Consider the following 26,264-nt stretch of genomic DNA (forward strand, 5'->3'; position numbering starts at 1 on the left):
ATTTTAATAACCAGAAACACACACACACACAGAAGCAGCTGAATGCTAAATATACAGCTAAGAAGATAACAAACATTAAATACAGCAAATATCCTTCTCTGATCATATATTTTTCATGTCCCATGCAGGGGCGGGGAGAAGATACACATCCTTCACCAGACAGGGATGTTTTTAATATCGTATGTATGCCTCGCTGGATTTGCTAACCGAACTAGCGTTGCAGAGAAAGCCAATCCTAATGCTTCTCAGGGCAGATTTAACAGAATTGATCTCCCTGTCACAGGGAATTACACAGTGTAGACACTGAGTGAAATGGTCTTCCGCAACAAATACTACCAGTGAAGAAAAAAGAATGCAGGAATTGCTTTCCAGGAACTAAAATGAAAAATGCAGAATCTCAATACTCTGGGGGTCTTAATAAGAGTACAAAAATAATCCACAAACCAGACACAATAAAGGTTTTCTGGAGGTTTTTCAACGTAAAATCAATATAAAAGTTAACCACTGATATCTAATATATTTTAGAGTAAAACGGGATGAGGTTTTAAATGAGAAAACAAACAAAGGTGCTTGACTTTTTTATCAGGTAAACATTGAAGGTACACCTTCAATATTTGACACTCAAAAATATATGTTTATAATGATGCAAGTAAAGAATGGCCGGGAAGGAGTAAAAAAAATACTTAAAGGATTCAGTAGTTCACCCAAAAATGAAAATTCTCTCATCATTTACATACCATATATTTTTTTTAACTGTATGACATTCTTTCTTCTGCAGAACACTAAAGATGTTTTGAATCACGTTGGCAGAATTATAATTTTTGGGTGAATTATCACTGCACATAAATATACAAGCATTAGCTTATTTACATAAAGACACAAAAATATATAAATAAATGTAGAAATGCAAAAATAAGGTAGAAATACATGATGTATGGTACAAAGTTGATATTTTTGACAAAAGTATTTATTTATGTATTCAGGAATGTCTTTATATTTTTAGGGGTGACTTTATTTGTTTTTTTATTTAGGCATGGATTTTTTTTTATTTATGCTTAATTTACCATTCTCCATAGGTCAGAACAGTGATTAAACGAAGTAAATCCACTGCTTATCAATATTGTTTTTACAGTCATTTCATAGCTTTCGACTCAAAACTTCGTAACCGGTTAATGAAGCAAACTTCATAACTTCATAAAAACGGTTAAAGTAGTAAGCCTGTTTACAACTTTACAAAAACATCAGACAAAGAAACAAACCACAATGTCTGTGCATAACTCACTGGAGCACACTGAAAGATCTGAAGAACAAAACATTGCTTAAGACCCAGACGTGTAGGTTGGGTGCAGCAACATGTGTTGTGTTGAAACGACGGCCCATGAGTCTACCAGTCTTCACTATATTACATCACCAGTATGGACTCAGAGGAACACTGCAAGAGCTGAAGACGGCTTTGAGAAGATTTAAAAAGCGAAACGTGTCAAGTGTAGCTTTGCACTGTACTTATACTAAAAACCTCTAAGCCTATAGTTGTAACTAGTATTATGTGAGACACTGACCTGGGCTGTCAAAGTGGCACTGGGGTGGCTGAAAAGAGCAGACCTGGCACCTGTTTTCACACCATGCGCTCTCCTGACAGTCTGGTGACCTCCAAGTGGAATAGATAGCGCCTCCTGTAGGGATGGAGGAAACATGGGATATTACTTACAGGCATAAAAGGGTTTGTGTGAAGTTTCTTTATTTTTTGGGAGGCAGACATTTCTTTTTGGGTAACCTTCAAACACAACATGAAGACTTTTGTAAGAAAAGATGTTATTGTTACACCACACCGAAATGGATTTTCACAGAGACAAATGTAGCTTAGGCTCTTTAAAAAGCCCTTTCAGTGATGAAATATCTAATTTCAAGGTTTTCTTTCACGTGCCGAAACTGGACATAGATACACCAGTTAAATCTACAGTCCTCTTCTGGTGCATTCTGCAGCTGTACTCTATTCAATTAAGTCCATTTACATTCGCAAAACAATGAATTATGCAACAGCTCAGTGATCGACGCAGGTAACATGTGGCATCAAAGATGTAAAGAGCAGCAGGGACAGTGTGTGTGGGAGTATGTGGGCGACGTTAAGCGTGTCTTGCACACGCTTGAGAGATCATATGTAGACAGGTCCCATAAGAAAGAAGAATGACTTATGAGATCTGTTTTTTAAATCTCAATTATTTATCCTAGACATCAACGAGATGAAATGGAGAGCAAATGGAAATTTTGCTTAAGTCTCTTGTGACTCAGATATTTCTTCTGAGAAAAAGAACCGGAAATATCATAAACGTTGAGTTTCAGAAGAGATGTCAGCAATGTCACAAACTGAGCTCAGATATGTCAAATCTGCAATCAAACGTCAATATTATTGAAGATCACAATATGAGCTCAATCATTTCTGGTCAAATTTACACAAATCCAGATTATTTTACATCTACAACCTACATTTATTTGAGAAAGATTTACTTCGATGTTTACACAGCATCTCTGTCCTACTGAAACCTTGTATGTCCAAATTTGCTGTTGTTCAGGAGACGCTTTTAGAAAGAATGCATATTTGGTTCAAACTCTGTAATTTGTGCAATTTTACATATCTTATACATGCATGGGCAACTTATAACACACCAAAGACACTGAAAAACACATATTCACCCCATATGACCACTTTAAATTAAACACAACTGGGAACTCTTGACAATCCCTTCAGTTCAGTGTTATAATTCTACGGCTCTGACTCCCAGAGTGACAAATAAACGATGTTCACTCCATCAGAAATGAGGAGAAGTAGGTAATAGAGGAAAGATAACAGGCCAGCAGATGCGAGACATGAGGTTTCAAACCCGTCGTGTCACCAGAGTTTGAACAGTTAGTAGTGGCAGGTCAGTCCATGAGAGCAGCTAAATCATTCTGTTAAACTGACACTGGCTCCAGACATCAGAGAAGCTCTTGACAACTCAGCCATGACAGTGGCAATTAGTCCTGCGTCGCCCCTGAGTATTTACTGCTTCAACCAACTCACAAAAACCCATCAAAACTCCATTAAATTCTATAGTTCTGTAGCACTTTTATAGGAGAGATTCTCTGTCAACCCCACAGTCCATTTATAGGCCATGTGACGCATGCCGCACAATAAAATGTAAAGCACTTTCTCTCTGGGCTGAGAAAGAGCTAATCACCAGAAGAAGCCTTCAAGCCTTGCCGGAAAACCAGCCTCAGGTTCACACGCAGCAGGGGGACAACGGAAGCTGGACATTATCGTTAATAGCGCTGTCAATATGGATATTTCTCTTGGACAGATCGATTCGCTTCAGAAGACCTTTGTTAAGACCAATCAGCCTTGTGTCGAGCAGTTCTTTGTTAGAGAGATGCACTTTTTGGAGCTTCAAAAATCCCCCCCCCCATTCAACCCTTGGAATATAAAGGATATATGGTATTATAACTCTGCATTATTCTTCAAGAAGAAAGTCATATTCAGTCAGGATGCCTTGAGCGTGAGTAAAACATGGGGAAGTTTTTTTCTTGCCTGAAATATCCCTTTAACGTCCGTTACACATTTGAACATAATAGAGAGCCTGTGAAATATTTCAGATAACAATCAAAAGAAACTAGGGCTAGGCCATATATATCGTAATTCACGCTTATTATACATGATACTTTATTACCATGAAAATACCTGAAAAGGCTGAAGAACAGCGATAGAATATGACCATTGGCATTTCCTGTAACTAATCGTTCTTCTTTCGTTTCCAATATTTGGAGTTTCAGCGCAAGAGCACCCTCAGCTTTTGGATGTGGCGGCATTAACTGTAATTCATTGAGAAACTGAGAGCATAAGAATCGTACAATATACTGCCCATCCCTACAGAGAACAACAGTTACTTGGCTAGACTGGTCTCTACAATTTTTGAATTTAGACTGCGATACCAAGCTCAGTCGCTAGATTTCAATGCACCATACGGATACACGGATTTAAATGCGACAAAGATTCACCAAATTGTTTATTTAATCAAATTAAAATACAACAAAATTCAACAAATCATTAATTCAATACATTGATTACATAATAAAATAAATTGATTATAACAAATTAAATAAAACATAAATAGTGATATTATTAGACACTACCCAGACCGACAAACAAACAAAGATCGGAAGTTCGCTGCAGTCCTAGAGTGTGCGTCCGATGAAACAGTCTCTTGAATAAGTAGGTGAATTGAGATGCAGCACTTGTCGTCACTAAATTTATCCTCAAGATACTCAAATTCAAAGATAAATCTGGCGGTGCATTGAGAGTTCAAGGCTTGTTGGAGATGACTCAAAGGTTGCAAAGTTGCATGCGGGGTAATGGAGCATGGAGGTGTGGTGAAGCTCTTTTGCCTGCTGTTCGGTGTGGGCAAAGATCTTGTGGAAATTTAATGTAGAGCCGCGAGACTCCAATTAACCCGGTACACTAGCCGTAATTGTTTACGGTGACTTGAGGTTAAAAGTGCACGCTTGGCGTGATATGGTAATTGTACCCTGCGGATTCATATGCAGGAAAATAAAATGAACAGCAGTGTAGTATAGGGGAGGACTTGGGAAAGAAAGAGTTACTAATAATTTAACTGCTATAAATCAAATGCACCACAAAACAGACAGTGAGACTTCCAACTGTGTCTACAGAGCCAGATATTTTGCTCATCGTTGTAAGAGACTTCTACAAAAAGCCTGACATCCTCAGACTCTGGGGGATATCCAAGAAACGAGAAGTTACAAAGTTATCTTTCTATAAAGTGCTGAAACTTTATTATCACCCTCAAAATCAAATTTCATGGTCATTGCTTTTGTACATTTTGAGCTGAGGAGCGTTGCCATCTCTCTTGCCAAGACGCAACTTTTCATAAAGTAACCGTGTGTGTGTTACTGTTGATTATCTTGTCACGTTTAAAAGCAAGATACCCCCAAAAGATCAACAACCCATGCGTCAGGTTTTCTTTCCTCGACACAATGACAGCAATTTTATGGACATCTCATCTCGGGAGACCTGTAAACACGGTGTCTGTGAGCAGACTGACAGATTCGAAATCTGCTGTGTAACTTAACATGCACAAGTTCAAAGCTTTCTTGGGGGTTTCAAAATACCTCAAATATATTTCTATGCTCATGTCAAGACATCAATCTTTTTCAACTTTATTTGAAAGTATATCACACTAACGCAACAAAGGTTACATTTCAAAACACTGGGAATGTGTTTAACAGCTAAACAACTTCCTCTCCTGTCTCAGTTATATAATCTCGGACACTCCTATGTTTCACTGTATAAAGCCAGGAGTAGCTTGTATCTGGACAGGTGAAAGAAAACAGATGACAGTTTAAAAACAGTCTATTCGTTATAACAAGAGACTTCTTTTATCTCTGCAGAACCTACAAACCCCAGGAGAGTCGCTCATGTTAACCGTGTCAGAATGTGAAGTCGTAACTAATGCTTTAGTGACTGGCTAAATATTGATGTGTAGGTTGATTTATTAGGGCTGAGCTCATCAGGAATTGACACGGCAAGAGAAACGCACCGAGAATTTTCTAAAACCCAACTGTCTCTCTTGCTAATGGCCGCTCTACTTTTTTACAGAAGAATATTACAACTTATACTTCTTCCCCTTCGAAACCCATCATGTTTTGGAATAAAAGTGATAGTTCACCCAAAAATGAAAATTCTGTCATGTATTACTCACTCTCTAGTTGTTCCAAATCTGTAAACACTTCTTTGTTTGGTTGATCACAGAGAAAGATATTTGGAAGAATGCTTATAACCAAACAGTTCTTGGACCCCATTGACTTCCATAGTAAGAATAATGGCAATGGTAGTCAAAAGACCCCAGAACTGTTTGATGTCCTACATTCTTCAAAATATCTTCAACAGAACGTATTCAACAGAGCAAATAATTTTTTTAATAAAATGGGGTCCATGAACTGTTTGGTTACAAGCGTTCTTCCATATATCTTTCTCTGTGTTCAACCAAACAAAGAAATGTATACAGATTTGGGACTACTCGAATGTGAGTAAAGGATGTTTTAATTTTCATTTCAGGAAAAATTTCATTTTGGGATAAATTATCTCTTTAAAGGGGATAGTTCACTCAAAATGAACATTTATTTATCATTTATTCATCCTCTTGTCATTTCAAACCTGTCTAAATTTCTTGTCTAAAAATGTGGATAACCAAACAACACAGACCCCCATTGACAAAACCACAAAGACATTTCTCAAATGTCTTCTTTTGTGTTCCACATAGAAACGAGTCGAATGCAGGATTAGAACAACATGAGGATGATAAATGAGGGCAGAATGTCTATTTGTGAGTGAAATATCCCTATATACCAATACATGCCATTATCAATGTTAGGTTGTCAAAAGTGTTCCTAGGATTGACACAAGGTAAATTATGTGTAACAAACTAAATACAAAATTGCACAATAAAAAAGGAGAGTTTAAACCCTTTCGTCTCTCAAATAGACTCGATTTACACTTTAGGAAATGAGATTCTCTACGGTCCTGTTCTCTTATAGAGATGAATAGCAACCTTAAAGTAACTTTATGGTCACACACAAAACACAAGTACAACGAGTACAAATAAGTACACTATAAAAGGGCCACTTGTGATACACATGATCCAAAGTACAGCATTTCTAAATATGGACTCATGACTGTGGGAAACAGGAGGAGGGCAACGCAAATAAAGTCTTGCACGCACACTTGTCAACACCCATTAAGACTTTGACTACAGCACTGGACACACACGAGACGCTCCAGTCTCACTTGCATTAGCTGCAAAAAGGCCTCAGCATCATAGAAATCTCAGCCTGCCTTTCTCCGTATTTAAGCTGGAAATCGAATTAACTTTCTTTTCTCCATATGGTGTGAGACTGTGACTACTGGTGTGTGTGTGTCTGTTAGAGGAAAGAAACACTTAAATCTTACATCCAATGCAATCTCGCTGTAGACAGCTGCTGGAACAAAGAGTCCAAAAATCAATGTAAATCTCACTGCTGCATGAGGGATATGAATGAGGGACAGAGGCACTTGAAGGTACACGGACTAATGAGAGAGAGGGTCAGACACGTACGCTTTGTTGGAATGTTGAGCCCTCTCCAAGCCATCGGGCTCCGTTTTGTTCCTGTTCTTTTATTAGCAGGATTGCGAAGGCATCGGATGGGATTGGAACAAAGATCAAACTCTAAGTATTAGATGTGGGTGCATAACTCGTAGTTTGATATGGACACCTCAAATCAGAGACATCTGTGGCCTGAAGGGATACTTAATGACAATTCTGACACCATTTACTCGCACTCAGATTGTTCTAAACCTGAATACATTTCTTTGTTTTGCTGAACACCCAGGGAAAAAATTGGAAAAATGTCCCCCCATTGACTCCCATAGTAGGGAAAATAGATACTATGGGGGGCGCGATGTGACAGTCTTCTAAATATCTTCCTGTGTGTTCAGCAAAACCAAGAAATGTACTCAGGCTTGAAACAATCTAAGGGTGAGCAAATAATGACTGAATTTTCATTTTTGGGTGAAGTATCCCATTAAGGGAGAATTTCAAGCTCATGGTGCGCTGTGGATTGGACTGTAATGTCTTCCAACTCGACTGCTTCTCCATTGTGGCGCCACTCATTTTCTTGTTACGCTTCTTACGGTCTCCAATGCAAGTACTTTTCCTTTGCATCACATAACCCACTCGAGATGGACACTTATGAAACGCTCAACAAGAGCGACATGAAAGGAGAAGTGAAGGAGAACAAGGGATGCATGGTGAACGGGGAAGACCAAGTGGATGGAGAGGAGCAGAGAGCAGGCTCTTATACAATATGCTCGGTGGGAATAAGTGTATGTGTACACATGCAGGAGAGCTGATGGAGGCCGGCTCAGCAAGCAGCGGAACAATAGTGTGGCAGGACTCGTGAAGGGATGATGTGAGCTCTGCGATTGAATTGGAAATGAAGGGATACCCTTCTTTTCAGCTTGTTGTGGTAGGGTATGGAGGCTTGTTGAGTGGGTATGGAGGACACAAGCTGTGTAACAGTAAGCCGCAAATACAAATATGTCAAACTTTCCTCTATTCCCCAACTCAAACAGGTACAGTAAATAGACTCTGAAGTGACCAAATCGGCTCACTAAGGAAGCCACAAGGTTTTCGTTAGACTAGACATATTAAAGAACAAAAAAAGATTGTGGTAAACACAAGTAAAGTCAATGTGTCCTGTTTTATCTGAGTGTCATCCTGTTGTACCTTCATTGTTTAGCAGGAAGAGGAAAAGAGGGCATCTGTAGCATTTTGTAAAGCTACAGTTCTTTGTTTCCATACGCAATGTTTAAGGTTTGCCATAGAGAGAGAGTTACGATAACTGAAGTTCAAAAATGTTGTGCGTCACATGATTCATGGAGCCTTCAGATAGTTCCAGGAAGTTTTTAAGTTTAAGTTTGTTTAGGTTTACCTCAGTTGGTTTGTTTAGCTACATGTCGAGGGATTTTGAAAGGATCCATGAACCGCCATTGTTCTGAAAACTGTTCCACTGGAGTCAACTGAGTTGAAGGCACTCTCTCCCTCAATTGAAGTGATTTGAAGTGAGTAGACTCTATGATCAGACTTTTTACGTATAAAATAAGTAATAAACAGTTTTTCACAAACAAAGAGAAAAAAACAGTTCTGCACGTGGATATTCTGTTTACCTGCTAAGTGCCTTATACTAAATTGATGCCATCAGTCACATTTTGGTAAATCCTGTGTTTAAGTCCTTCTCAAAAGTGCTCATTGTTTCAACAAAGATCAGAATGGGTCGTGGTTTTCAGAGGGTTTCTAAACGTCCTTATTCTTCCTGAGGCAGAGACCACGTCTACTCTAACTCTGGTCTACATACTAGAGCCACATACTTTCTCTGCATCGCATCAATCAATATCAATCTTTCAATGCAGAGACTCCCAACAGACACACACAGTAGTGTGGTGTGTGGGTTTGCAGGCTCAATGACAATGCGGTAGCTAATCTCTCAAACTGGCTGTCTCTGAAGAAGCCAAGATGAATGGCCTTCACTCTTCTTTATTCATAATAAAAGACCTGCAACATGGCAGCCGTACAAATAGAGACACGGCACGTGAATAAGAAGGCAAACATTTCATCTACACTCCTAACGTAGCGTAGCATTATGAAAAGCTGATTATTTTTCATATTAGCCGCTTTGTTCGCACTGTAGACCTCCTAAAGGGGGAAAATGGGAACATGCTGCACGACTACTGTCACTAAAAGATCAACAAAGGCAGCAAGAGCCCAGTAAAGCAAGAAGTCTTTACGATGTCAATAGATTCCAAAGGACTTTACAGTGCTTGAAACGATGCCTCTGCTCATTGTAGCAAATTACCTTTTACTGTCTTTTATTCTTTCCGCTTGGCCTTTTTCTTGGGCTACGGTTACCTGACATTTTCAGGATGCACTTTGAGAAAGGGAAAAACAAGAGCACGGGTTGCCATTACGTTTTTAGTCGGTCTCAGCTTCTGCACCTCAATGAAGCCGGTTAACTAAACAGGGTGTTACTGTTAATATATGAAAGTCAAAATTTAACTGTGGAGCGTAGTTTCTTATCTTTTTTAAGAAGTAGCATGAGATTTAATGAAAATGACGTTTCATGCAGTCTGTTGCCATGTTTGAAAGTAAGCTGTCTGCCAAGTTGTAAGTCCGAAGGTGAATAAATCAAGTTATTGGCTTATAAAATGGGAGTCGATTCTGAATCACACAAACGAGACGTGAACTAGTACCGCCACATATCTACGTCACTAGAAATAGTCCCCGCCTACATTTTGCAGGGCCTACTATGAAAACTTCACTCTCCTCCCCCAAACACTGTTCGTGACGCTTATATATCATGTCTAAAACCTGTGTTCTACGTAGTGAAACTAAGTCTGTCTTATTTCAACTACCAAAGGAAGAACTTCAATAATCTTGTCGCGTTCGCTGCAGGGTATGTGAAACGACTATCCTTGAAAGAGGAGGCAATACCAACTTTATTTGGACCTGTTAGCTCCACCAAATCACAACCTGTAAGTGTGACTATTGATTTTTGTCTTAACTTCAAAAAATATTTGTGTACCTTATGTCTGTGTTTAGCTAATGCATATAACGCTATCATTACCATGTACCGTTATTTCTGGGGTGTTACAGTTTGTTTATCTGGCTATTAACTCTGCTAATTTAATTGTTCAATCCATTAACTCTCCAAGTATTTATTTTAAGATCTGAAGATACGAACACCATACACTGTATGCCGTGTCAACTAGTCCATGTAGAAATTTTTATGAAATTGATGAGCAAAAGCACAACATGCATGTTGTCACACTGGGAGGTTTTATGACAAGAGTTGTCACTCGCCACTGAGAAACATCCTGCTCCAGTCCTGGTGGAGTTTGTTGTGGATTCTTCGTCAGACTCAAACTGGTAAGGTAAAATCACCGCCATATGTAGCTACACTACACATAAAATATATATGACATCCAACCACCTGTAAACCGTAATCCTGTATTGATGGTAGGCGTTCCATTTGCGACACATGATGAACGCATTTGACCAATCACAACAGACTACACCATCTGACCAATCACATGACACAAGGTTAGCGGATAGGAGGGGACTTGGCGGATGAATAGCGGAACGAATCATTTGAGAGTCAGACAAGAAGTAAGGTACAAATAACTGCCTATTATTGCAACATAATAGTGTTTTTACACCTCATATAAACATAAATTTGTTGTTGGACACTCCATAAACCAAAGTAGGACCTTAAAAATCATATGCTACTTACTCTTTAAAGAAACTGCATCCGTCACAAAAAAGTGCATACATATTGTGAAGTTGAGTAATCCAAACTTTCACGAAGTACGAGGTAAAGCTGTTTGAGTCGTGACAGGATCGTATTCGATGAACTCTTGCACATCAGCAACCGACTTTCATTCTTACACTTCAATTCAACACCATGTTGCATTTCCTAGCAAAGTTACCAGCCAACTGGCAAGTCACTTCATTTTATTTACTCGCCAAAGTCATTTTTACTCTCATTTGCCATTCTAGTGTTATTTTACACCTTGCGTAGGTGTGTTGGGGAGAGACAGACACGCACACAGATGTATTAGGCAAGAGAGAATCATGACAGATGGTGAAGGGATGTGTAAAGGAAAGTGCCGGTAAAGTGAATGACAGCGAAAAGCATCTCTGCTTTATGCTAAATGGGGAATTAGACGCTTCACACCCCTGAGAGTCTCTTTACCATCTCATTTCCATTCAACACCAGTCACGCATCTCATCTATTAGCAGGCCTCGCTTTGTCAAGACTGAAGTTGTTCCAGCAGAGGAACATTAGCCATTGCTATTCATCCATACAGGTACGTGTATGTCCATGGCTCAGTCCATTTCCAGTGTGTGTAATTATAGATATGTGACATTGAGGAGATCCATAAGATATGTAAAGGGTTGATGAGGTTTCCAGGGTAGACATGTTCTATGACACACATCACCTACATAAGTCCTGTACTGCCGAGAGCTCTGATTATATTACTGGTCATTGGATAGTTCTTACCACGCTGAGCCATCTGAGAAGCAAACCCACACCATCAATGCAGTCCTTAGATTTACTGTACACTCACTGTTCCACATCATCTTTGCTTGAGCTGTATCTATATTGTGATGCAACTCCTTGTTGAAACACCAAACAAATAATTACTTTAAACTACTTTCTGACGTGTTCCTCACCCATTTGTATCCTTTTTGCAAACTAAAACAATTGTACCAGTTCCATCAATTTTATGTCACATTTGCTGTGTCAGTGTGACAGCACGTAGTACATTTTTCCAATCAACCGAAAGACAGTACGTTGAATGTAGTATGAATACCAGTGTTTCCCCTGACATTACCTCAGGGGGGAGGTACTTGCCACTCCAACAGCACCCCCCGTCCCCCTTGAAGGTCAAGTTAGTTTTATTTTCTATATAGCGCTTTTTCTGTTTCTACATGGTCGCGTGTTTACAATTCTCCTCTGCTCTCCGTATTGAGTTCCGCCCGATGTGCACACACACAGGCACGGGCAAAAAAAGTATTGTCCGGACCTCAGCCGCAAAGAAAATATAGAGACCCCCAGAGCTGTAAACCTAGGGGAAACACTGAATATTGAACAATTCGGACATACTGCCTGAGTTTAATTGTCATGTGACCCATATGCTCTTTGACCTATGACGTATTAACACCAAACTGTACGTTGGTGAAAACAAAAAAATTTTTTGTACTTGCATATGAAAATGGACGTCTACCTAAAAGTTTTTCGCTATTTGATTAACTTTTAAATGTGATCATTGCTCAGCACACGTGGCATCATGGAATATAATAGTGTCCATTCAATGCACACTCCCAAATCTCAGCAGTAGACCATCCGGGTATCTCTCGCCTACTTTTTTTCGGACATATTATTCAAGACTTATTTTCGTCTACTGTATAGTACGGAAGTAGGTAATTTCAGACTGAGGGCATGTCTGATAAACGAGTCAAGTAATCCAGTTTCCAAGCGATGTGACGATTCACATGTGATTTACGATACTGATGTCACAAACAATTTTTCACGACTTTTTTACAAAATGAGTTTAGACCATCTGAAATATTATTTTTCTGCAGTGAACACAGCGCCCTCTGCTGTTCAAATCTATTAATTTAACATCTCAACCGACTTGAATCGTCACATATTATAATCGATTTTCAAATGGCTCATGGTGAATCGTTACATCAGTTACTATACTTCTATGAAGATTTTAGGTTTAATTTTGTAGTGAAGCTTAACAGCCCTAAAAAATCCTGCGTGAAAAGCACAAGCTTTTCGATGACATCAAAACTCAATGCGTTTTATTAATGCGCGGCCCCACAGCATACAATCAAATCAATCTGAAATAAACATCTGATATGAGCTAAGCAAGTCAATACATGAGCACATTAGTCTGAGACAGTTGAACGTTAGAGAACACCTTGACCCGACAGCTCAGTTCATTCCCCGTCAGCTAATTGCTGCAAGTGCTTTTAACGGCATGTGTTAAGAGTTCTCCAGCTTGCTTTAACATTTCACGTATCACACATAAGAATGGGAGCGTGTCAGAGTGGGCACATTCAGCAGGGGGAATTGGAACTTCTTGAAAAACCCTTTCGTTTCCACAGCAACTCCATGGCGACTGGCAGAAGTGTGAGGTCATATGCGCTGTGAATGCCGTCTCTTCTCTGTTTGCTCATCTGAAAGCAGCCTGACTTGAATGCACACACTTTCCCCTTTCAAACTGTTCGTGGCTGACTTCAGTCCAGATTTACATGTCTTAACGGAGTCGCCACAATCGCGTGGCACAGCAAATTCTCTGTGAAACAAAGCTTTGTGCTCGGTGAAAGATTTTTTTTACCAGTGACTGAAAAATCTGAAGGCCGTCCGTCATGTTGATGGATTAGAATAAGGGCAATTTGTAAGTCCGCGTTTTGTCATTTTCCTTCATTAGAGCATGATCATGGGCTACTAACCCAGCCCTGAACACACTCGAAGAGACGTGTGTTTCCCATTCATTAGCTTCCTTACAATGCATGGTCCGTTTTGGGAAATTTGGTTAAAGAGTTTTTTCCTTTAGAAAGCAACTAGCGTCTTTTGGGATAAACATTAACTTTCAGTGAGTGGAAAAATGTCTCTCTTAGCGATGTCTGTGTTCAGTGAGTGGGAGAAACAGCACATTCATGACCAAAGCACAGCTTACTTGTGAGTGCATTATGCCATTAATATTTTCCTTCATTTATTTACATGTACATTTATGCATTTGGCAGACGCTTTTATCCAAAGCGACTTTCATCGCATTATCCTATACATTTATACATAGGTATGTGCAATCCCCTGGGTTCGAACCCACAACCTTGCATTGTAAACGCAATGCTCTAACCACTGAGCTGAAACATTATAACAATCTAAAAAATATATATCTATATGTCAAAATAATACAAATTAGACCCAAACCGTTTCCACAAATGCAACTTCCTAAATACCAACTAATAAACTCTCCCTATTCTTCATAAACATTTACTCAGTAACTTTTTATCAAAGACACTGGGTGCAGCTGTGACACATCAGAGGAGACCTGGCCCTCCCGGCTGGTTTCTCCCAAGGTTTTTTTTCCTCCATTAATTTTTCTGTGGAATTTGGGTCGCTCACCACAGGGCATTGTTGGCTGGCTTGCTCACCGGTAGATGGCATTTATTAGATATTATTTACTAGAATGATCTTGCTTGTTCTATTAACACCATGCACTGTGCTGTGAAATTTTCTGTGTTTTTCTGTTCTCCTGCTGCTTTGGAACAATCCACTTTGTTAAAAGCGCTATATAAAAAAATTTTAATTGAATTGAGTGAGTGACAAAACACCATTTACAAGCATTGTTACTGACTGGACACATGAACATAAGCATTTGTCTGTAGTTATTATTGTATGTCTGACAACAAAAAAAATTTAACATATAAATGAATATAAACAACTACGGCTTTATTGGGCATTCAGTTGTATTCAAATACAGCAAGTTCCAAGATTAATCGAAGGTACAGTGTGATGATGTCATGAAAATACTAATTACCATGTGACGGGTAAAAATAGATTATGACAGATTTTTTACGAGCCTGTCCTAAAGTCTAGTGCAACCGCTGCCCTCATACTTTTTTCCTTTCGCTTTTTCCACAGGTGAAGTTTGGATACCCATAAATCTAATTGGTTCTTATTTTGCTCTTACCTCCACTTTCCCTTTTGTTTCTCTTCTACAACAAACTGACCAGAAGACTGTAGAGTTATGAAGAATTACCCACCTCTGCTCTCAGCTCATGTAACATGATATACTTCAAAGATATGTGCTGGCAAACGGGTCTATTCTCAGCATCAACCCTCGTGGACTTCATTAAAGCCTTACCATATTTTCATAAAGGAACAGTGGCAAATTTCCACCAGTAAAAGACGGCTCGAAGCGGCTCAAAGCTCCAGTATGTCATTTCTGAACCAAAAGCAGCACCCTACAGAATTGTAAAAACCAAATGGTCCATCTGTCTCCAAATCTTAGAACCTCACACCACTGGTTAAGCCAGAAGGTAACACGTCAGACCACTCATTAAAAAACCCAATATTTTGAAAGCTTCACTTCGAGAGGTCAACCTAAAAATGAATTTCTTTGTTCCATATTTTTTGTTCTACATTTATTCAGTTTCAGATAAATCGTATTACAGTCTGGAGGTGTCTCAGTTGCCAAGGAGACCTGATGCAATGCTTCTGCACCGGGGTGACCCTCACACACTCTGCTCTGCCTACTAACACCCGCCGAGGACTCAAAAGCCATTAATGAGTTTGCTAAGATGTCCTAAAGCCTGCCTTTGTTATATTCACCTTGAGGAAGACAGAATATCCTCAATGCATGGAAAACACTGGGAATGTGTATTTTATTAGGGTGGGGTTTAGTAGCCCTTCAGAAAAACACTTAACTGGTCTGTTAGTCAATGTTTATCTTGCGTACAGGTAAATGACTCAATGCACTCCATGAAGCCTCAGCTGGCTGATGTTAACTTAAGATGATGCAGTGACATCCATTGTAAACAAGCACGTTTCGTCATATACTATAGTATTCTTGGAGGAACATTGTGAAAGTTACCAGGTCTAGGATGGCTTTTACCAGCGACAAATTTGAAAAATTTTGTAACTTTGCAAAAACAGGATTAGTATTGGATTATCTACTTTCCAATAGGCTAAACCCAGAACAATCCTTTAAGGCTCTCTTAATTGCTAAATACTATGTGCCATACTAATATTGCTCAACTTCATACAGTCGAAGGTAAAGTGTGTTTATTCGTCAGTATTATTGAGAAAGCCCGTATCATTTTGACAGCACAACGCTTGAGCACGGCTGCAAAAATCCTGCCGCAAGAGCCACGCCTGACAGATCCAGAGCCGAACTTCCCCATCAGACAGGCCGTTTTTGCAGCTGACAAACAACACAGACAGCTTTACTTTAATGCCTGTGGCATTCTTCTTTTTTACGTGAACGTACAGCCAAATGCAAAGTTTTGGAAAGTATACTGCTTTCGACTCGTACGCGTACACACGGGTATTGATTGACGCAACCACATTGCGACATATTGCAATACCTCTCTGGCCTACAGACGTCAGGTTTTCTTCTACTACCATGAAACAATGCTCCCAGTACACTGTTGCCACCTGGTGGTTAAACTAATTACTGCATTTGCGAATGCGCGTATTATGTATGTGAGGTCACAAAATTCCGGTGGTGTGTGTACTATTCTGATGACAAAATTTGTATCACGCGCACTGTACACAATCCCTCGCTTATGTGTAAAAAGGGAACTATACTTCAGCGTTAACCCTCCACTAGCCTTGACACACCGAGCAACCTCACACTCGCACTGCAGTTATAAAACATCAATTGGTTGACCGTGAGGATTATGAAGGGTTCCAACAACTTCAACAATTTTTTTACATGAGACGTACATTTTGGTTTGTTCCTCACACGAAACTCTAAAAATGACATGTTAAATAATAAAAAAACAAATGGACCATGTTTCTTGCTACTCGTCATTTTGGTGCTTGACAGCCACATTACCATCAAGGACAGCTGTATCGCACACCGGACACGTATACTCTGTGTGCAAGCTTAACTCTTTCAGCGCCATTGACGAGTTATCTCGTCATTTATAAAAAACGCTTCCCCACCAAAGACAAGTTTACGGCAATCAGTGTTTGTACTGTTATACAGCAGGTGGCGCTATTACACACCTTTGGGAAAAAGTACAGAATCCCAGAATCTAAAACGTATATGTTTTAGCGTTTTTTAATGATTGTTCCGAGTGGATTCTTGGCGGAATCTTTGACAAAAAACATTAGTTATCTAAGCTGTTTAATCAAAATGATGCATTTTTGTAGGAACCTACTCTCATATACGGAGTGATAAAAAACAAACAAATGAATATCCATTAAAGAGCCATTAAAGCCTGCGATGGGTTGGCACTCCATCCAGGGTGTATCCTGCCTTGATGCCCGATGACTCCTGAGATAGGCGCAGGCTCCCCGTGACCCGAGGTAGTTCGGATAAGCGGTAGAAAATGGAATGGAATGGAGCCATTAAAGTTGGGTGAAAATGTTAAAAAACGCTGGCGTAGGCTGGCAACTTTTTTTTTTTAAAGGCTGGCGGCGAATGAGTTAAGTTCAAAATCTACTCCTGAAGCAAGTGGGACCAATTTTAACTGAGCCTACATATATGTTATTTTTATTCAACAATATGTGGTCTTTGAACGTTATTTAATGAATAGGCACTTTATCACGCTGTTGCTATTTATGTGGTTGAATTAAGTAACAAACAAGGCTTTCTGTATTAATGCGCTATTTTTTCCGTTAATCCCAAACAGATAAATATATCTTGCAGTCTCTGTGATGAAGTTCTTGTATAATAAAGACAATTTTGACACCATGTACGTGGCGCTCTCTGGAGTACAGAGTTGTAGTGGAGCGCCACCACAAGGCGCCGTGTAGCAGAGCTGGTGGACGTGTGTACAGTTTCAGATAACATAAGGTAAAATGAGGTTTTATTTCTTAACATTAGTTGCCTACATTACTAGCATGACCAAAATACTCTTTGATCACAATTTCTTAAATATTAATAAAGCATTATGCTTTCTCCTCAAAAATAAAATTATAAAATTATTCTGTAAACAGATTACATATACTGTAAAATTATATCGAGATATAATTGAACCTATTTGAAACAATTATGTTGATATTGCACAGTGAAAAAATAAACGGCAAGCCATGTCAAAAAGGTTGCCGACCCCTGGGCTGGAGAGTAGAGTCATGAAACAGTGGGAAGCTGAGTCATCCACATCAGAAGCCCCATTACTCAGCACAGCGGCACATGTTGAATTAAGAATGAGGGCACGAAAAACAACAGGCCTTTATTATCCAATTCACTCTTGTTCAACCAAGAGAGCTTTTCAGTTCTCATTTACCGGCTGCATTTGCCTCGTATAAGCCAAAGGTGCGTTAAGACCGGTAGTAGAGAGCCATGCAGAATCCAGAAAGATAATCACAATTACACAGCCGTAATAAAATTAGACTAATTAAATGGACGTCATGTACAACCAGTCCCTCAGAAAGACACATATGTGAGCAGAAGAGGTATCTCATGTCTGACATTACCAATTAGAGAATGTAAAGTATCTCTATGTTTCAACCCCCTCCCCACAGACCACAATGACCTGAAAGAGACTTTATCATGTACAACGACAAAGACGCCAATGTTCCACCGACAGCAGATGAATTAAAAGCTCATTCTGTGACGACTTGGGTTAGTGTAACATTCACTGTAAAACAATTCATTTGAGTGAATTTTACATTTTGGTTTTACAGAATCTTCATATAATTTATGTCAAATTACAGAAATGTACTGCATATTTACAAATTGGGTGTAAAATATATGTAATGAAAAATATGTAATTTTATTTTTTATGGCAGATTATTCAGAGTGATATCTGCCAATAACAGTCCTGAAGATTAAATTAATAACATTCAGAAAGTTAAGAAATATTATTTCATATAATGACTATTACCCCGTGACCCGAGGTAGTTCGGATAAGCGGTAGAAAATGGAATGGAATGGAATAATGACTATTAATATGAACATCTGCATATTGTACTGGTGATGTTTCTTAACATTTTCGATATACAGGGCACAAATGAATTTAATTTTCCTGTCCTTTTTTGACTGACATATATCGGCCCAGATCATGAGCTGCCATCATCTGATACGATGGTGTGAAAAAAAAAATTTTGTCAACTAATTGGGATTATTAACCAATATATCGGTGGATCTCTATTTTTTGTCGCCCCAGCTCCCGGAATATTCCAGTTTATTTACGGGTGTTTTTACTAGGGATGCTCCGATCCACCTTTTTTGCTTCCGATACCGATTCCGATACCTGAGATTCAGTATTGGCCGATACCGAGTACCGATCCGATACTAAGGTAACATTTTTAAAGTGCACAATTACTTAATAAACTGTGTGCATTGCTGTGCAAGACATCAAGCTCGACTTAACATTAATTTCCTGACCCCGTAAAACAAAATAACAAACAAATGATTCACAAATTTTATGAATTATTTATTAAACCAGCAAAATAAAACAAAATGTTCACTATCTTAAACTTGAAATTCAAAATTAAAGTGCAAATTAAGCAGCTGAATAAAACAACAGCTTCACTAGCTTGATAGACAAGTATTAATAAATGGAAACAAAATCTCTTAATAACTGTTATGTGCAAATATAATTTAAAAAATCAATGCACAATAAACAATAAAGCAGCTGAAATTGAGCAAAAAAGCAATAGCTTCACTGCTTTAGATATTCAAACAGGAATCAGCTCTTTTTAATGCTTTAGTCATTAAAGCAAAGTCCACTAAACTAAGCTAAAGTTTAGTGGAAATCAAATTTAACATCCAACACCGAAAGATAAACAAAACACTAGCTTCCCTAGCTTGTGCTGCACATGTAAAAATAAACGGAAAAAGATATAATAGTGTAGTCGGTGCAAATAGAAATTCAAAGTCAAATTATCCACAAAACTCACCGCATTAACATCTTTATTTTTTTCGTATACATGTTTGCAGACTTTTTGGTACAGTTCAGGTCTCAGTTACGCTTCACAATGTCGTACCGCGGCTCCAGGTGGTTTATAAGGAGTCTGAAGACATTGTTCGCAACGACGGACAGCGGTTGCAAATCCATTACCATGAAATTCAAAATGTTTTCAGTGATTTTCGCTGCTTTCACACTACCAGATGGAAATTTCTGAATTATTTTCGTTGTCTCCTCCAAAGTTAGCTGCTTCGTACCGTCTCGTTTTAGTTTCTTCAGCTTATTGAACTCGGCGTGCTTAAATTAGTAGTATTATAATGAACAGCTTTATCACCACCCCTCGGAACATTTACTTCGCATGTATTGCAAACAGCGGTGTAACTTGTTGGCGTAGCTGTTCTAAAATAAATCTAAATGGCAGATATTTTTTGTCGCTCCATGCTGTTCGCTGCTCAATGTAAGCTATGTTCGCTTGTTCACGTGCACTACGTAAAGAGCACGTTGCTAGCGTATGATGTCACACGCTTCGCAAAGCACAGCCACGAGAGAGTTTAAGCGCCGGTGTCTCCAGGAACTTTTACATCGCCTAGCAGAAATTTTATGTAAGCTAGATCGGGTATCGGTGCAATTTTTTCACCGATACCCGATCTAGAATTTTATTCAGTATCGACGCCGATTTCCGATACAAATATCGGATCGGAGCATCCCTAGTTTTTACAGGTGTTACTTACATGGCAGACACCTCTTTAAATGGTTTAGAGGCAATGGGACAATGTCATTTACATAACCTGTGCGTTGCAGACACAATCATTCATCAATATACAACTATTCAGATATTATTCAGATATATTATGCATTGAAACTTTTAACCCATATTGATTTTTCCTACTGTTCAAAATGCATCCTCTTGGATTCACTCGCGTTTATGTTCATTTCAACAATTGATGCCATTTTTTGTGTGTTATTGAATAATGATATCGGTGACATACGTATCATGATGTGCATTGCATCATTATGTTAAATGGGGAATTTGCTAAAGCTAGTGCCTCACTAAGCAAACAACTATATTTCAGTAAAGCAGACATCTTTCTGCTTATTCTTTTTTGTATGAGGTCTTTCATAGTCACAGATTAAGACTAGAGATACATTAAGTCAAGCGACGGCCTCTGACATCTCACACCAACTCTATCACACAAAGTTCACTAGAATAAGAACAAGCTAATGACTCAAAATCTGCAAGTGGGCGACAATATCAGTCACCTCCTCAATGGTGGATCACAGCTTCAATCCATTACAAAGCCATTGACCTCACCACGGCGTACAGCCGAGGATTAGTTTTCCAATGGTTCTTCTTTAGAGAAGGTTGGTGCGTGTGGTTGCTTTGTTACAGTTAATAAAATCATGCCCCAAAGGTTAACCAATCAGGTTGAGAAATGATCTGTTGTTTTGTTTCTTCACAGAGTAATTTTCCCCATTCTTCCAGTTTCCACAATTACCTTTCTCCCGCACAACCTCCCACTTCCCAACATGCTTAGCTGCTGCATAATTATATCGATTTCCTGTTGTGACAGAGCTTAAGTGGACGAGATCAAGCCCAGCGAAGCCTGCCTCCCCTCCTGTTCGCTTTCATTCGGCAGGAGGGGGGTCTTGGCGCAGAAGCCATCGAGAGCTTGGGGACAGGCCTGCAAGGGCGAGGAATCAGATGGGAGCCGCTAGTTTTTTTTTCAAGATTGCGTCCTTGGAACAACTGGGACGAATACATACGCACAAGCATACGCACACACAGAGATCAGATAGGTGTGAACCAAATGAGAAGCGTGTGGTTTGGGTTGGTGTTTGTCAGTTGTGTGCTGGAGAAACGGGCAGTCTGGGTAATCGAGTAGAAACACAACAGAAGCTATGTTAGCACGGCAGCTGGTCAGAGTTGGACTCGTGTGTGTGTGTGTGTTTATGGAGTTTTCAGACTCCCTTCTAGTAAATTTAGCAGACTGCTGTTGTTGTGGTAACTAATGGCAGTGTTAACACAAATTACAGACCCTTCAAGTGTGGACACCCAGGCATCTTCAGGCCATTTTATTAGCCATAAATAGCCATTATATTATGCAAGTAAAGATTTTCTGTAATCGCTCTGTCAGTAACTATGTTTACATGCGCAGCAATAATGCAATTATTTCCAATAATCAGAGTAAGGACTTAATCTCAAAAACATGTTTACATGACATGAGAACACCTCACGCCCGTTTACATGACAGTTTACTAGTCTGATTATACGCTCCGATTCACAGCACAAGCGATGATCTCAGAAACAGTGTGTTACTGCCTATCGTTTTATTATTTTTGCGTAAAAACCCAAACACCATTATAAGGACGTATTTAAGTGTGGATGCTGTCATCGCATTCATGTCTTTTCTGTGTGAAGATAAGGACTAGAGACTGCCAACAGCGAGTTGTGTTGATGGTAAATCTTCAGACTGTCATGTTAACCATGAATTTGCGCTTAAGGTGCGTGATAGAAGCACATGCGAACCTTGGTCAGAGCAGCATAAATGCGATTGAGGTGTTTAAATGCCTTCTTATTGCAATAAAAACCGGCGTACGGCATATGTTACTTCGATTACTGTGATTATGAGCTCAATTGCATTATAGTTTGAGTTATTCAGTTTACATGAGGTAAAGTGTAATCGCAATATTACCGAAATCCTATTATAATCGCATTATGAGGGTGCATGTAAACGTTGTCAGTGATTATTCATCTATGAGGATGCAATCTTTGTCCGATTTTTCAATTTACAAAAACTGGCTCGATGAAGTTGACTTACACAAACTGTAGAAGTTTGTAAAGAGCTGTTTGCACGCTTCACTGACAAGCAAAAATCGCACTTGAGGAATAAATCATCAATAAGCGAATATTGGACTATTGAGCTCTATCCAAAAACATACATGTAATCGCAAAACTACAGTTAGGCCACGTTTACACATTGACAAACGGAAAAGTATTTCCTTTGCGTTTTTGAAAAGTTTTACGTACACATGACAGCGTTATCAAAACTGTCTGCATTTGCATGGATCCAGGAAAACGTCTTCAAAAGTTTGTGTTTTCAATCCCCCAAAAAGTAGTTTCCATCTAAACGAACGCCCAAGACACATACATTTTTTTGCGTTTTCAGTTGAAAACGGTCTCGTGTAAACGGCCCCTTAAAGTTAACAGAACCCATACAATAACTTTATATGAATAGACAGGCTGAAAATCTCTTTAATTGTTCTACTTAAATGCTGATACATTAGCTTAGATCCTCATTCATTTCAGAGAAAAGAGCGCTGCGTTCTTCAAATTGAGATTGAAATTTCAATCTAGGATCAATTTTTCCCACGACTTAACTTCTCCTTCTTTTCCTGTGTAGCCGACTTTGTGTAAGTTACATACCACAATAAATGAAATGCAGCTCATGTATTAATATAGAAAGCAGAAATTTTGGATGCAATATGACCACAGATCCACCACGAAACCATCCTGCAAGGTTAGCAGCAGTCACTTCCTCTCTCATATCCCCTGCTGACCTCTCACACTAACACTTTCATTGATTTTTGTACTTCCACATTCCCTGATGTCTTGGTTTCATTAGCATGACCTACCAGAGATCTTACAGAACTTCTACTACTAAACAAATATTCGCCTGAAAATGACAAGGTCCTGTGCTGTTAACCCCCACATCGATCATTCCGGTCAAGCCCTCACACGCTTAGATCTCAATCCAGTTGCAAAACAAAAAGCATCTTTGTACACCAAACCCTACATGAAAAACAACAAACCACATTTAGTTACACATGAGCAGGGGTGTAGAAGAAAAAACGGGCAGGAGGAGCTAGCAAGATACACTATGACTAGATACGGCTGCATGTTCAACCAAGATAAGCAAACAAAATCTTTTGATAAGAACGCGAGACGAGAGACTGGAAATGCAAACAAGCTAACAAAGTAATCTTAGTCATAACCTCAGTGCTATGCAAACATTTATTACACCGTCGATTTGATAAATCTGTACATTCCCAGTCTCTGTGCGAAACAACACTAATGTTACTTAACAACAGTCTGATGATGTCACAACACATCAAAACTTGTGTAAGAATAAAACAAGCAAAGAGAAAAGCATTAAAGAGATGTTGACATAGGTGAGGGGGCATTTACACTTACATTCACATAAACTTACAACACTTACGAATATTACAAATACATTCATAAAACTGTTGCGTCATTGGAAGTTTCAGTAAAAAACAGATCAGCACTTTTAATAATGCCAAGCTTTATATTTTTCCAGTCTGGACACTGAAAGAAAGGGTTTAAAATGTCCAGTACCCTATGCCAGACAGACAACCCCTTCATTCACCTTCAACATCTCACACACTTGCACAGGTTTGAACAGGATGGTGTTTTTTCCTAAACTCGTTATGATGCTGAAAAGGACTACTTCAAATCACATCAGGCATACTTCATTGATTGTTTTGAAATTAAATAAATCTAAATAATAAAAACGACCAGAAGAGGATAAAGGATCTAGTAGGGGACAGCAATATGCAAAAGCCAGATGGAGGAGTGAGGGGTATAGTGTTGGCATGCATCACACGTTTGGAATATGACCTCCAACGACCAGAAATATAGATACCTGCATACTGCACACAAACACATTTTAAAGCAATGCTTGAGGAGTGTGTGGTACTGCCAAAACAGTTTCAGGGTATGAGTAACTGTATATCATGCACTGGTAAAAAATCCTGTAAAAAATTATTTTATGTTTTCCCAGTTTTCTTGTAAATTGGCTGCCCTATTTTCAATAATGAACAACAACAAAAATCTTAAATACTTAAATAAAAAACGTAAAATAACAGATTTTCCTGTAAAATTACATGTTTACTATGGTTTTCTTGTAAATGTGCAGTAGTTTTTTTCCAAAGTTAAAAAAACATGAAAAATCTGCAAAAAATAAAATAAAAAAAGTACTAAAACTCTGTGATTTTTTTTCTGGAACTTCAGAGATAATTTGTTTATAATAAAAAATAAACAATTGCCAATGTCTTTCTAGGATAATCCAGTGAATTGCATGTGTAAAAAAATGAAAGGTACTTTATCTTATTTGACTATTTCCCGCTCTGTTCATCTGGAATTTAATGGATATAAACTGAGAAATAGGATTATTCATAAAAAAAAAAATGATAAGCCAGACTCAAAAACTGCTTTAAATTATGTAACGCTTGAGTTAAAAACAAATGAGTCAATGCAGTACACTCAACACAAAATACATCGGACAAGCCACATTAAAAGTAGTTCACCTGTGATCACACGTAACTTAAGAATCGCTGCCTTGATCATACCTACCTTGCATGATATGTTTCATAAAACTACATGCAGACAGAGATATAAACCCAAATCCACATTCATTCTGCCCCTTTCAAATCTATAGTGAACCGGCATTATAGCGCAGCCCTCTGACTGGGATCTCATATCACAGGTCACCTTCATCTAAAGGTTTAGATGATAACATCATTAGACATCTAATTTACCGAGCTGATGCAGATTCTCAATGGAGAGAGATTTTTTTCCTGTCAAAAGTAATGACATCCATGGTGTGTCCGATAATAACTAACCGATGAGAAGGCCGGGTGTTTGTTATAAACCAAGAACCCAAGGGAAACATCAGTGGAGAGACGTAACCAACCAGCCCCTCATCCATCATCATATTTCTCTCACTGGCCTCCATTATCAAGGATGACTTGCACCTACGGGCAGTCGGAAAACACAGAGAGATGCCCGGTGCGACTGCAGAGGTCAAGCTCTCTTGTACATTCACTTATACCGATTGCACGTCTAGTAACTCTTGATCATCTGCTAATCAACATTGTCAGCTTCAAAAAGAAATCAACACTGTCCTGTCCACACAAGATCTGTTGCAATTGAACCCACTTGAGCTGATTAAGTATTAAATAGATTTGAAGACAGCTATGAGACAGTATTGCCAATGGGGGAAAGAGCCTTCCACGTGCGTTTTCAAACGGAAACTTAAAGCAAACCTAATCTCTCTATTCCCAAACATAGAGAGTTGCCTATGTAGGTTGCATTTCAGGGCATAATAGTAATGTAATTCATTTGATAAATTGACTATTTACTCAATATTTCTATGTGAGCACTATTGTATGCTCAAAGTTGCCGGCTATTTAGAAAATTCCAACCCGGTGACTTGTGGGATTCCATTTTAAGACGCAGCCCAAGGCAGCAATGAACAGGAAGGCAGCTGACTGGACTTTGGAATAGAGTCAACGTCCACATATTAATATAATACTCGAATAGAAGTCAATGTAAACAGGCTAAACCCGAGCTTTAAGTGCCCCCTGGACTTTCCTTGAATTTCATAAAGACTAGATAAAAGGAAGAGATGGGGTAGAGGAGGAATGCCAAAAGAATGGCATCATCACGTCCTGAAAGAATTGATTCATGAGTATGCTCCTCCCAAAACCTTGTTGGAAAAT

At 38.9% G+C, this 26,264-nt stretch overlaps 1 protein-coding gene across 1 annotated transcript in view; it reads right to left on the bottom strand.

Annotated features, from left to right (window-relative positions):
- Positions 1-26,264, bottom strand: part of mcu (mitochondrial calcium uniporter) — a 67,593-nt gene that overhangs the window by 35,192 nt on the left and 6,137 nt on the right. The window contains exon 2 of the mRNA XM_056761086.1: positions 1,560-1,673. Within this exon, the coding sequence (XP_056617064.1) occupies positions 1,560-1,673 (114 nt within the window). The remainder of the gene's footprint in view (positions 1-1,559; positions 1,674-26,264) is intronic.

The sequence above is a fragment of the Triplophysa dalaica genome, chromosome 11, assembly GCF_015846415.1.
Source record: "Triplophysa dalaica isolate WHDGS20190420 chromosome 11, ASM1584641v1, whole genome shotgun sequence".
Lineage (NCBI taxonomy): Eukaryota > Metazoa > Chordata > Actinopteri > Cypriniformes > Nemacheilidae > Triplophysa > Triplophysa dalaica.